Here is a 14,781-nt window from a genome sequence, read left to right as displayed (position 1 = left end):
AACCTGTGTCATATTTCCAGACCATATTTTTCCTTCCATTTCCATTGTATCCAAGAACAGATTTAAGCTGAAGTCCTGCCTGGTTAGGTGGAGCTGTGTATCTACGCTCGGCCAAGAAGGAGCTGCATGGACATCGCTTGTAGTGCCTAGTGACCTCAGGGGCATGATGAACATCAGCATTTGGAACCATTGATCCGGCAACTGCAGGAATGTTAAAGTTTAATCTTCTAGCAGGTGATTTTGTCTTGACAGGAGAAGTCTGGAAGATACAATGAAGTACCGTCACTAGCTAATGATTTCCTCTTACTGCCTCCTTTTTCAAATGTGTCTGCCAAACACATTATGGCCTCATTATTTTTGCAGGTGAGTATTTTTCATACTTAGCAACCCTTTTCTAATGTCTGCCTTTATAGTAACACCAAAAATTGCATGTGAGCAAGTGTATCACACAAGCATTTAATTTAGTTTGGTGTCGAGAATGATTGGTTCTCAGGGGCCAATTTTTTCATTAAGAAAGAACCTGGCTGCTAGTTTGGAAAAGTAAATACATGCAAAGAGTTCTATCACTAACAACTTCTTGGAGTTACTTTTATTAAGCCACAGCAGGTCATTTCAAATTGAGACTGAACATTGAACTGTTCATGCACAGAAACAAAACTTTGCCTTTGAATACAAAACATAACAGACACCAAAAGGTGGAATGAACCAAAGAAAGCTACTTACATGTTCATCAACATGTTCTGGAATCTGTTTCTGAGGGCTTTTCTTTGGGGAATAACAGTCATGAAATTCACTCTGTGTCGCTCTGTCATGGTCACCTGGAAACCTTTCATCATGTGCATCAGCAGGAATGGGACTGACATCAAACTGAGGAGGTTCAAACCTAGTGGGTATGGGAACAGATTTTCTGGGCGTGACTGTGTGGGGGTGACCACTTGGTGGGCTGTACGGCCTTTCAGGAGTGATTCTCACACTTCTGTCTGCACAAAAATACAAATGGTAAAGCTTGTTTATCGCAAGGAATAATAATTTTTATAACCAATGTTTTGCCTTGTTGTTAATAATCATTTAATTTCCAATAAATAAACTCTAATAAGCTACCTGGAACTTCAGGGATATAGCTTTTCTGAGGCTCTCGTCCACTGAAAGGAAAACATATGTATTTCAACCAAAAGGTTCCACATTTGAAACCTAATTAAGAGTATTCCACAACATCACAGCTTATATCAACTGCAATATCATGAAGCAACTATAGGAGTATCACTACTCCCCCTGGATGGAATTAATGCTACATGTAGTCCACAACAGGTTACTCAACAGTACAGTGGTACAGCATTTATTAATAGGTTTCCTCTCAACTATTAATTTAATCTTAATGAATAATTATATAGATCCACAAAGGTCAAGTTCTAACACATAACCAGTATTAATAATATGTGGGATTGTATACTGAGAAATGTTTACCCATTTATCTGTAGCTGCCTTCCTCTTCCATGGAAATCCCACAGCAAGATGGCCTCACCTATACTGACAAGACCAAGATGGTCTGGAGTAAAAGCTACTTGCTGAATATGGTCTGAATGACCAATAAAAACCTGCAGAAACCAAAGATACAATCATGCAAATTAGTTACATCTCATCTCAGTGGTTTTGGAAGAAGCTTAACTGGTACATGTACCAGAGCTCTGGGTACTCTCATGTTCAAGCATGAGTTGTTTGAAAGGTGGATAACGCTATCCACCAAATAAATCACTATCCAGCCGAGCATGGTTTGGTTTGTTAACACTTATCCACTGGATAGTCTGGATAGTGATTTATCCGGTGGATGGAGGATATTACACAGCGGCGAGAAGATATGAATTTTATGTTCGAGTGGCAAGAACAATATCTCACAAGTGACTGCAGCAAACAAGTGAGATATCGTTTTTGCCACAAGAACGTAAAATTCATATCTTCGAGCTAACGTGTTTCAATGTTCTTTTTATTATATAGACATACTGATGACAGTGTTTTTGATGATTTTCCAAAGATTTCCAACCACTTTCCAAAGATTTCCAAAGATTTTCCAAAACTTGTCTGAAGGTCACACGAACATTGCTGCACATTTTCCGAAAATTTCGGAAGATTGCCAAAGACTCTCGAGGAAGACCCAAAGATGTTTCAATCATAAACCAACAAATTTAACTACAATTTAAGAGACCAACTTGATATCAGTGAAATCATTGATATCTTCACTAGTGAGGATATGGAAAATAAGCCACCCATGTCCTGGACGTGGTTTCGTATGAATTACGAGTTGTGTATTTTCCAGTAAAACACTAGTGCCTATATAATAATAATAATAGTACTATCCAGCCTTCGAACAACTGGGGCCAGGAACGTACACAACCAAACAATGTCAACAACAATGTCACTACGTAACTAACCTGCTAAGTAACATGTAAAATAATTTAGCCCTATGTCTGCATTATTACTAACTTATATACCTGGAAGTTAATGTCCAGTCTCATGTGATAGTCCCACATCTTAACGACCCTGTCTCCAGCAGTTGCTAGGTACTTGCCATCACGGCTTCCAGCCAGACTTGAACAGCTGCCACGATGGATATTAGACACCTTTCAGGCAAAGCGCACACTTAGTGTGAGTTACTGACTAACTTCCAGCTAAGTGTGTCATCATTTAGTCACTTAATCAGTTAACAGTGTCTGATAATCTGTTTCTTGAGGGAAGAACTTACAGGAAGATGAAGGCTAAATTTGGATTTTCATTTGACAAGCTTGACTGTAAAACTTTCAAATGTGATATTGTTCTCTCTAAGCTCATGAAATAAACTGGGTAAATTTGTAAAATTTGCAAATGGGAGGCTGATTTAACCACACAACAATCCCAATTTCATGAAAAAAATAATTGACATCTAAATGGGTATCAAACATTGCATCATTTGTCACCAAATCACTTGAAGTTTGCCCAACAGTAGCATAGACTTTATCTCTGAAAGTACTGTATTACAGTACATTTACATGTGGACAAATCTTCAAATCAGAAGTTCCCTAAACAATGGAATTACTTGTTTGTACATGTATGCTTGTCCACACTTATCTACTGAAAACACTCAATAAAACAATACCAACAGTTACTGTGTTCTATTTTGTGCAATGTTTGTGTTACGGTCTGCTAAAATTCAAATGACTGATCATGATTCATGCAACCTTTGATACCATTTCAGTTTTAGTTCATACTCTCACAGGACATGTTTGTGCTTAGATGACTTTTGCAATAGTTCATAAACTCAAGACAGGTATTGACACTCACTGGGAATAAAACTAAATAAATGCACAAAGAGTCACAAATGATAAACACCCTGTAGTTAACTCACTGTCAGGGCTTGTACAAACCTCGCTCAACAGGACTCCATTTTGGGAGTCTAATTTCAACAGCCTTGATGTTGAAGTGACTACCAGCAACTGTTTGAGTGAAGATGGGGCAAAACAGACATGCAGGGCAGAGTCCACAATTGATCTGTCTGTAGTGATTATACTGATATCCACTCTTAGGACCTTTGATAGAACGGCACAACTATTGGAATTCATTCATAGATGTGAAATTGTAAACAGATTGAAAGAGATAACATTTTCTCATCAAACAATCTAAAAATGTCTATACATGTAAGAGGGCTGAAAGAATCTGCTAGGCTGATACAAAGGGTTAGTAAATTGCATCCTGTCAAGCTCAGATCAAGTTCTCTTCTTAACTACCACCAGCTGGGTTGCAAGCCTTACCTCATCCAAAGATCTTGCATTGGCGACTGTCACTGTGAATTCTGTTGGTCCAATGTATGCCAGCTTCAGGCTGTCTTCACTTACACTCAGTACATGTGGGCCAAACTTGCCACCCATCACAACAGTGTTTGGAAGCATGCGAATCAACTGGAATCCATCATCAGCTGCATCATACAGTGCTAGAGCACCTTGAAAACAATCCCACAAAATAATTAATGTCATTACTTGTTGGATTTTCTTTTGTTCAGCTTTTAATTGTTACAATCAAAAACCATTTTTAACAGATCCATTGAGACTCACAAAAGCAGTTTACTCAGACCGCATCATTTTAGCTGTTAAAATGTTGCAGATATATGCGATATATAATACCATAGCTTCAATCAATCTTGTTTTACTAGTCAAGATTGATTTCCAATAAAAAATTTGTTAAGGGTAGGAATATGATTATTGTATGCACCACCAGAAGATAACTTAAGACTTCTTACTGACAGCTGATCAGCATACTTCCATCAGCTCTTGGCTTAAACATGCATTAGTAAGCCCAGCTTCAAGTTACTGCAAGTACGCTTCTGTTACACTTCTTGTTACTCTTAAGCTCATCAGGATTCGTACTTTTTAGACATACACAACATTTAAACTTGTTGAAGCCACTTTGTCTTAAGCATTACCTAGTGCTCCTGCACTGTGTAGGAACTCTCCATTAGGGGTGAACACCAAGCCAGTCACTTGACCAGGATGTTGGTTATGCTCCGCTAAGAGATTTGTAGTTCCAACATGAAACACTCTGACACAGCCAGACATGAATCCACAGGCAAAACACTGCTGTTGAGGATGATACGCAATGGCACAGGGAAGCTCTCCTGGAGCTTGAAAGTCAAACAGCTGTGCAAGAGTGTCAAGGTCCCAGACTCTAATTGATTGATCAGCTGATACTGTGGCCAGGTAACGGTGAGTCAAATCAAATGACATGGCTAAAATTTTGTCAGTGTGTGATCTCATCAGAGTCGAGTAGGTCCTTGCTGATGTATCTAACACACCAAGATTTCCCTAACAAAAGAATATACCCCATCAATTCTGAGAAACATTCAATCTAAACATTAAACATGAATGATTGATACATAATTTTTTTTGACACTTGAAAGCTGTTGTTGTTTGTGATTGTTTTCCAAGTGAATGGCATTTACTTAGTTCACCAGCGGTGGGCACTGGCAAAGTTATCATCCTGCCCGTCTGGTTTAGTTTGTTCTGTTTTAAGGACAGAGAAGTAACATACAGCAATTTTGGGCAGGAAGGGACTAGGATAGCAGCAAGACACTATGGTCACATGTCACATGACTTTTTTCTAACCAATTAGAGAGCTTGAGAAAATTAATAATACCAGTTAAGTTCAGATCACTTGTTACTACTTGTTATCTTAGCCTTGCAGTCCACTTTTCTTCTTGTTATGATATTTCGATATCATCTTGCCATGGTCTGACGCTAACTCTTAGCCACGAGAAAATGTTTGAAACATGGTGTGTTTTAAGGTTAAGTCCCACCTTACTAACTTAAGGGGGTCTTGTACTCTCAGATATAAATTTTTCTTCAAAAAACCATTTTTTTGGAACATGAAGATTCAACATCCCAGTCCATTTGTAAATCGTATTTTGAAACGATTTTTCTCTAATTACTCCTGAATTTACGTTTAAATTAAGAAATCTGAACACTTCCAACTATATTTCAACATAGCAACACCCATAGCAACCATTGTTTACAGTTTTCGATATCAGCTACATCACCGAATGAACACATTTGTCAAATTTACAGCAGTAGTCCTTTAACTTACTGTGTTTGTTCCTGCCAATACATATAATCCATCTCTTGTTATGCTGACAGCTGTCAAGGGACCTTCGTGTTCTTGAAGAAAAACAGCAATCCCATTTATTTAAATACATTATTTAACTTATTTAAAAATAAAACTGGAGTTCAGGAATAATGTTATTCAAAGTTTCCTCCATCTATTGTAGCTTTGAGTGATCAGTTGTTCTTGAGGCGTACTGGTTTCTGAGAAAAAGATCACTAGATAGCCCCCATTTCCCCCCTGCACCTCTTATGACTCATTATTTTGGTGGGAACCTCTCTTTATACTTGCTGTGCAAATAAGAGTTGAAACCTCTCTCTAGAAGAGCTGTAAGTTATGAAAGAGAGCAGCTTTTGATTGCCTTTAAATTGGATGATCCTTAGCAGTTTTAATTTGATAAACCAAAATTTAATAAAATGCTCTTTTCCTGGCTGCAGTCAGCAACAACGTTTCAGTATTTTGCTTGACTTTTACCTTCACTTTTATCATATAAAGCTGTCTACACGTAAATTGGGCACATTACCAAAAACACCATGTACGTATATCAGAAATTCACTTCATCACATGACCCGGAAAAATATTTTGTTGCCAATAATCCTCTAAACATCTCTACCCCTAAGCCTATACCTTTACAGGCAGCATCAAGTATGAAGAAGAGGAAATATTCTAGCTACTGTATTCAATTGAAATGTCATCCAGGCACAAATGTTACTAACCAGCTTCTAGGAACACAGTTGAAAAATCTAGGGGCCATAATCGAAGGTAACCATCATCTGATCCAGTAGCACAGAATGACTCATTTACACAGAGTGAATTTAGCCTGATTCCAAACTCAGTTGGAGTAGTGCCACCATATTTGCCGACCGGATCATGGCGAGAACCAATAGGAAGGAGTCTGATGACTTTGTCCAGTATGATCTTCTGATAATCAATCTGATACATAGTGCCTTGAGTAGTGCAAGAATATCTGCAGAGTAAAAAACACTGACAATTTACTTGTAGGGAAATCATTAAATGTTTTCAGCAGGAGGACAACTGGTTTTCACCGGTGGGCAAAACTATTTGAACTGAACTTCTTCATTTAAACCTGGTGGGCAAAATCGTCCTCAAAGCCAGTCAATTTGCCTGGTGCCTGGCCCTATAATGAAACCCCTGTACATGGTAAAGATTTAATGTTCACTTAGTAGTTACACAAAAGTTTAAACCCAGCCCGAGCTTTGCTTTGTAACAGGAAAAGGTCTGCAAATTACAGATGAGAGCTAGAAGAAGGGATTTTAATGCAGTTAAATGCAATTTAACAGAGTTAATAACAAAGAGCGCCTGCATTCCCATAGTGGTCAGCAGTGTTTTGAAATGCGCATGCACCAGGACTTCATGTGCTCCTGGACTAAGACATGTGTTAGCAGCCTTCACAGCCATAACGTTTACAGTGAGCATTGTTTTGCATGGGAACACGTCTTCAGGCATTCTCCCTCCCTTCCCTCCCTCTTTCCACTGTTAAGATGATTCCTTAGTTCAGCATTGCGCATCCCTACTGCGCACGATTTTCATGTCATTAGCGTGTGCACACGAGCATGTGCGCATACCAAACGAAAGAGATTTCCCTCAAACTAAGCTCCATAGCGAAATAAATGCTCCTTTTCTCTTAAACGAGCATGGTGAGCCCGACTTTATATTTCATAATTTCAGTGAGAACAATATCCTCAATAACTGAGAAAAAAAATTAGCAGAAATCTATGGCTACTTTTTTGGCAAATGAAATAAATACTACAGAGGGAGACATAATGGGCCAAACAGTGCATGTCCAAATTACGTTTCCTTGAAAGAATAAAAAAGTGCAGGGTATTTGAAGCATTATTTCTGGGACGTAGCTGAGTAAACAATCAAAGAAAGTCAAACTCTGTGTGATATAACATGCTGCATTGAAAAATAATCGAGCTTATTTGTTGCACATGGAGATTACCAAAAGTCACCTAAATAACCATATTTGTCAGCATTGTGGCGTGAAAACAAGCACGGTGACCCCCTCTTTTTACTACGTTTTTGATATCTCCTTGTCCTGTAACAACAGCATACCAAGTTTCATCAGAAATCTATGGCGGGTTCTTTTACTAGGGAATCACCTTAATTCAGTATGAGGGGTGCCTGTCTCCCCTTCCGGGTGAAGGCTCATGCCTCGGTTTGCCAGGATTTGCCAGCCATGGGAGTAGTCTTCATCTAGGAGTTGGTGGCAATAGTGGAAGCTGCTGAATGTCTCAGGGACCCAACCATGTAGCGATGCAGTTGTTAACAATTCAAAAAGTGGGCATCAAGATTTGATACTAGTACCTAGAGCCTTCCCCTAAGTGGGGTCGTATGGCATCACAGGGCATGCCTCCCACCTAAAAATTGCATAATAGCATCTAAGGTACATGCATTTCTGCAACTCCAAGTTCAAATTTATTAGACGACTTTCAAATTCACAAATTAAAGGTAACTCTCTAGCCAGAAATTTAACAGAAATTGAAAACTTGTACTTTCTCTAAAAGGTAAATGTATGCTCATCAGGCTAAAAGCCTGGCTAACCATTGGAAAATTATCAGCTACTCACACTTTCCTAACTGTAGGATCTGCACTCAAGGGATCCTTGTCTCCATAAGCTATATCAGTGAAGTTAGCAGAACCATGACGACCAAGATCAAGTGGACAAGACCTCAAAGAGCCATGACGGATTCGCCAGAAACGGATGTTGTCGTTACCACATGAGACCAACCTTAGAGAAGATGACATTTATTTTTTTGCATTCATGTCATAAAGTTAACAGATTTGATTTGAGAAAATTCAAAAATTATGTTACTTAAAAGAAATGTTAATTTATTTCCATGTTACAATGCTACATAATCACTTAACTTCAGAATCTATAAATTAATGCATATTTCTCTTTTGTCAAGCAAATCAAACAAATTATCAACAACAAAAGGTTTGGACTTTGACAAAATTATCTGGTATTGTGATCATGAATAAGAGTTGATTTGTTGCCCCATGCAGTGTAGGTAATCTTCACTTGAATGAAAATAGGGGACATGCAATTATACAGCACTTAAGGTATTTCCTCTGAAGTAAAAGTGACAATAGATTTTTGTTCAAACTTTGTCCACTGAATATTTGTCATATGATAATTTCAATTTTGAAATAAAAAAGGGGGGTGCCCATGCTCATTAAGGAGCAGTGAGGCATTGAAAATGCCCCATTTTGGCATTATTTAACGCTTATTATAAGAATGCATTCCCAGTAATTGTAACATCTTTGTGAGCCCGGACTCACAAGAACACGCATTAAACTCATCACAAATAGATGAGCTTGGGAACTGGTACCTAAAAAGGTTAGCGGGGTGCCAAAGCCATAAGCTGCTAGGAGGTATCCATGGCAACCCTGGAAAGCAGGAACCACCCAATGAGCGTCCGCTAACCGGCACTGTCACACTGAAAGAAATTCAGTGGAATCTACTTACCTGGAGAATACTTACCCTGACCAAGAACAAAACGGGAGGGAGGAGAGGGTGCAAGAATCCGCAATGATTCGCGAGCAAAGCAGTGCAACTGCTCCGCAACAATCAGCAGAATACACTACAACAATTATGCAATGAACCATAAACCCCTGCAAAACCCCTGATGGCCACCCCACAGGTCACATACTCCCAAACGCGGAAACCGCTGGCTGCATAAGCTCATATTTAACTTGCCTAAATAACATTAGCTGGATGGGCACGCTAGCTGGCTGCATTAGCTCGAGTTTAACCTTGCCTAAATGATATTTAGCCACATTTAAACTACAGACAATACAATGTGTCAGACACAAATAAACGTTTTAAGTTTGATTCAGACAGAAAGCTAAATCCTTGATTAAAAATTTGAACCAAATTTCTTGACGTGGTTACCGACTGCAAAATAGAAAAGACCACAGTGTATCTGCTATTTTTCTTATTTATTCAATTTTCAGCAATAGAAATTAGATCAGTCTTTTCTCACGCAAAGCTTATGATTAGTTGATTACAATGACTGGAAAAAAAATTGGGGTGCCCATGCTCGTTGTTGAGCTAGAGTCATTTTTCAAGTGACAGAACTCAATATCAAGGCAAATCCGTCATGTTTTCGATGTGCGCGTGGACGAGCGCGCACTAATGACGCCATAAGGATGCGCAATGCAAATGTGAGGAATGACCTTAACCTTGGATTCAATGGTGATGGATTGGTATAAAGAAAAGAAACCAAATTTTAATGCGTAAAATATGACAGCACCTGCTATCATCAAACTCTGCTATTCTCATGCGATGAATGTCAACATCAGTGTGTGCCTTGGCAACAATGGACACTTCACCACCCCTAATGGCATGGCTGACATCCCACACCACAACCATCTAACAATAACAATCACAATATGTATTGTAAGTACATGAAACAGTAAGTAAAGGAGATTAACAACTTGAAATGTTGTTAGTAGTAGTATTGCATTGACTGAAAGGAACAATAATTATTATTAATGGACATTCCATGAGAAAAGGACACATCTTCATATCACACCACCCACATGTTGACTTGCTGATTACATGATGTGTTCTCAAGGTCACAATAATTTATAGGGACCTTTGAATTGGAGTACATGTAAATGGATCAAGTAAAAGTATAGATTTAGCATTTCAATCCAGTTACATTCCCAGGGTCCTTCTCCTCCCTGTTGTTGACAAGTTGAAAAAATGATTATTGCTTCAAGATTGCTGTGAAAAGTGATAATCAAAAGCATCGGTGTTACGTTTGACAGGTCAAACTCATACTCCATCTCATAATCACATCTGAAGGTCCCCAAAATCTTCATGAGTACCACATACAGTCTTTAAGTTAACATTTCTGACAGTTATTTGAATGTTCATCTGACCTTGAAACTAGTTCACTTAAATGTGATCTACTTTCCAGGTCAGAAGAACATTCAAATAAATAAATAAGAATATAATTATTTTATTCTTCTATATGGTGACCATTGTGAACTCCATAGCAAAACAACTTCAGGAATTTTCTTAACATGGTAAAAGTCATTCTGTCTTAAAACACCACCACCATCTAACAGTAATAATCATGATTATGTATTGTAAGTACATGAAACAGTAAGTGAAGGAGAATAATAACTTGAAATGTTGTGGTAGCTGTATTACATTGACTGAAAGGAACAATCAATGAATGAAAATCCTATAAGTAAAGGACAGATCTTCATATCACACCACCCACAAGTCGACTTGCTGCTTACATGATGTGTTCTCAAGGTCACAATATAGGGACCTTTGAATTGGAGTACAAGTACAGGATCAAGTAAAAATATAGCTTTCGCATTTCAACTCAGATACATTCCAGGGTCCTTCTCCTCCCTATTGTTGACAAGTTGAAAGAGTGATTATTGCTTCAAGAGTGCTGTGAATTGTGATAATCAAAAGCACTGGTGTCACCTTTGACATGTCATACATGTACACATAATCACATCTGAAGGTCCCCAAAATATTCATGAGTACCACATACAGTCTTTAAGTTAACATTTCTGACAGTTATTTGAATGTTCATCTGACCTTGAAACTAGTTCACTTAAATGTGATCTACTTTCCAGGTCAGAAGAACATTCAAATAAATAAATAAGAATATAATTATTTTATTCTTCTATATGGTGACCATTGTGAACTCCATAGCAAAACAACTTCAGGAATTTTCTTAACATGGTAAAAGTCATTCTGTCTTAAAACACCACCATCATCTAACAGTTATAATCATGATTATGTATTGTAAGTACATGAAACAGTAAGTGAAGGAGAATAATAACTTGAAATGTTGTGGTAGCTGTATTGCACTGACTGAACGGAGCAATCAATGAATGAAAATCCTATAAGTAAAGGACAGATCTTCATATCACACCACCCACAAGTCGACTTGCTGCTTACATGATGTGTTCTCAAGGTCACAATATAGGGACCTTTGAATTGGAGTACAAGTACAGGATCAAGTAAAAGTATAGCTTTCGCATTTCAACTCAAATATATTCCAGGGTCCTTCTCCTCCCTATTGTTGACAAGTTGAAAGAGTGATTATTGCTTCAAGAGTGCTGTGAATTGTGATAATCAAAAGCACTGGTGTTACGTTTGACATGTCATACATGTACACATAATCACATCTGAAGGTCCCCAAAATCTTCATGAGTACCACATACAGTCTTTAAGTTAACATTTCTGACAGTTATTTGAATGTTCATCTGACCTTGAAACTAGTTCACTTAAATGTGATCTACTTTCCAGGTCAGAAGAACATTCAAATAAATAAATAAGAATATAATTATTTTATTCTTCTATATGGTGACCATTGTGAACTCCATAGCAAAACAACTTCAGGAATTTTCTTAACATAGTAAAAGTCATTCTGTCTTAAAACACCACCACCATCTAACAGTAATAATCATGATTATGTATTGTAAGTACATGAAACAGTAAGTGAAGGAGAATAATAACTTGAAATGTTGTGGTAGCTGTATTACATTGACTGAACGGAGCAATCAATGAATGAAAATCCTATAAGTAAAGGACAGATCTTCATATCACACCACCCACAAGTCGACTTGCTGCTTACATGATGTGTTCTCAAGGTCACAATATAGGGACCTTTGAATTGGAGTACAAGTACAGGATCAAGTAAAAGTATAGCTTTCGCATTTCAACTCAAATACATTCCAGGGTCCTTCTCCTCCCTATTGTTGACAAGTTGAAAGAGTGATTATTGCTTCAAGATTGCTGTGAATTGTGATAATCAAAAGCACTAGTGTTACGTTTGACATGCCATACATGTACACATAATCACATCTGAATGTCCCCAAAATCTTCGTGAGTACTACATGCAGTCTTTAAGTTAACATTTCTGACAATTACTTGAATGTTCATCTGACCTTGAAATTAGTTCACTTAAATGTGATCTACTTTCAAGATCAGAAGAACATTCAAATAAACAATTAAGAAGAATATATTTTATTCTTCTACAGAGGACCATTATGAACTCCATAAGTCATTCTGTCTTAAAACATAAGTCCATTCTAAACGTGACTTCACTTCTTGATTTTAAATCTGATAAAGCACTGCAGTGACTCATTTATTAAAAATTGTAATGTGTCTATTATTAATAAATAACTTCCATCAATGATTAACTGAGAATACCAAATTGTGTTCTATCATACCTGTTTTCCCATTCCATCTTTTCCCACACCACATAAAATGTTACCACTGTATGACAGACTGAAGTTAAAATAAAAAAATCTTTTACAGTTAAAACAGAGTTAGCCGATGTATTAAGCTCAAGTCATGTAACAAAATTGAATGTCAATGTCAAGGCATTGCTGAATAGCACAGGGTTGCCACAGACATCACTTTTCAAAATTCCCTGATTTTTCCCCGATAAAAATACAATTTCCCTTACCAAAAAAATACAAACTGTCAGATCTAGTAGCAGCTTCTAGCATGAACTTCCAGCCATCATTTTTACGCACTCATTAAGATGGATAAGTTTTCAAAAAATTTCCTTTTTCATCAAGGAAAAGTATCGTTGAGATCACAGTGTCCCCAAATGTTTCTTTCACCCTTCAATGGTATTAAATCAGCCGTGTTAAAATAATCAATTTTCTCTGACTTTTCTTCAAAATGTCATTTTTTCCTGACTCAAAATAAGATTCCCTGACTTTTCGCTGATCTTGAAGAATTCTTGTTCCCAACCATTTCCTGACCTACATGTATGGCAACCCTGTATTAACTCTTCCAAGCAATCACAGTTTTATGTGAACTGGTGCAATTGACTACAGAAAAACAAATTAATGTAAGAAATTTTGTTTTAATTTTATACTTTGTGTGTCAAATAAAGGTTTATCTAATGTATGTACCTCTCAAACTCATTTATTATTTTACTAATTCACAAAGTTAACCAAAGCAAATCAAGAGCATGATGGTGTTTGGATGAACCTGGTTTTAATTAGCATAGATTTTTATGATTTTATTTCTCCATTTTCTCCTTAGTTTTAGTTTCAATTGAGAAGATATATCAAACTTTCAAGACTGTGTTGGACCACATTACCAAACAAGAGGGGGGATGAATAGGGGTATGCAAATCTGCAGATCCGTGCCTTTTTTTTGCCAAATCCATCGATCCGCCAATATTGTTGTTCAAATCCGAAACCACAACCACATCCGGAAACAGAAGTGTAAAAGTTCAAAGGTAGACTGGTAAATGTGAATGCCAGAGTTAATTTCACACAAATAGTAAAGAAGGCAACATGGTTGATGACTATAGCGCAGTACAATTCCAGTTAAAGTCTCACACCTGAGTTTAAATGAGCTTCGTTCGAAAAAAGAAATAATTTGGATGAACTCATTAACATACCAACCAAGGCTGAAGAAATATCTATGATCCAAATTTTGTTTAGAACCCAAGATTTGAACATCAAGACAGGCACAATCCAGAATCCGCGCCAAAATTCACAGCTGATCCACAATCCACTGTGTTTTCAAAATCCGCGAATCCACTCGATTTACCGCAAAAATCCACAATCTGTGTGCTTTTTAAAGACCAAATCCGTCGATCCAAAAACCTATTCACCCCCCTCAAACAACTGGAAGATTGCCAAAAATACTCTGCGACATGTCATATTTTTAACTCTCTTCTCAGTGTTTGGATATGTTGTAAAACACAGTCTTTCATGTTTGATAAATTACTCCAAAGATTATTATGCTTATTACCTTATACAGTGTACATTATGCACTTCAGCTCTGAACATAGCAGTGCATTTTCTCAAGTGGTACTTCCATATTCTGATAACAGAAGGGGAGCCTGTCTGGGCTGAAGCTAAAATATCTGTTTGGCCATCAAATGCCAGAGCAGAAACCTGCAAATTTTTGGTGATGTAAAGAGGTATAGAATTAATGATTGGTTTGAGGTTGAAGAAAACCAGCCAAAAATCTTATAGAAACTTGGAGAACCAACAATTCATCAGTTCTCACCTGGTGGGCATCAGAGAATTGATTTTTAATGCAGTTTCACGTAAATGCAATTTAACAGAGTTACATGTAACAACAAAGAATGCCTGCATTCCTGTAGTTGTCAGCAGTGTTTTGATATG

At 37.5% G+C, this 14,781-nt stretch overlaps 1 protein-coding gene across 2 annotated transcripts in view; it reads right to left on the bottom strand.

Annotated features, from left to right (window-relative positions):
• Window positions 1-14,781, bottom strand: part of LOC145490710 (WD repeat-containing protein 90-like) — a 39,531-nt gene that overhangs the window by 14,222 nt on the left and 10,528 nt on the right. For both annotated transcript variants that reach the window (XM_081469799.1, XM_081469800.1), the window contains exons 10-23: window positions 14,402-14,547; window positions 12,853-12,910; window positions 9,897-10,015; window positions 8,210-8,371; window positions 6,336-6,586; window positions 5,605-5,675; window positions 4,448-4,826; window positions 3,780-3,967; window positions 3,396-3,557; window positions 2,487-2,615; window positions 1,465-1,595; window positions 1,102-1,142; window positions 724-980; window positions 4-259 (exon numbers count right to left, since the gene is read on the bottom strand). In XM_081469799.1, the coding sequence (XP_081325925.1) occupies window positions 4-259; window positions 724-980; window positions 1,102-1,142; window positions 1,465-1,595; window positions 2,487-2,615; window positions 3,396-3,557; window positions 3,780-3,967; window positions 4,448-4,826; window positions 5,605-5,675; window positions 6,336-6,586; window positions 8,210-8,371; window positions 9,897-10,015; window positions 12,853-12,910; window positions 14,402-14,547 (2,350 nt within the window). The remainder of the gene's footprint in view (window positions 1-3; window positions 260-723; window positions 981-1,101; window positions 1,143-1,464; window positions 1,596-2,486; window positions 2,616-3,395; window positions 3,558-3,779; window positions 3,968-4,447; window positions 4,827-5,604; window positions 5,676-6,335; window positions 6,587-8,209; window positions 8,372-9,896; window positions 10,016-12,852; window positions 12,911-14,401; window positions 14,548-14,781) is intronic.

This window comes from Orbicella franksi, chromosome 6 (assembly GCF_964199315.1).
Source record: "Orbicella franksi chromosome 6, jaOrbFran1.1, whole genome shotgun sequence".
In the NCBI taxonomy this organism is placed as follows: domain Eukaryota; kingdom Metazoa; phylum Cnidaria; class Anthozoa; order Scleractinia; family Merulinidae; genus Orbicella; species Orbicella franksi.
The sequence above is the reverse complement of the archived record's forward strand: the minus strand, read 5'-3'. Positions and strand labels throughout refer to the sequence as shown.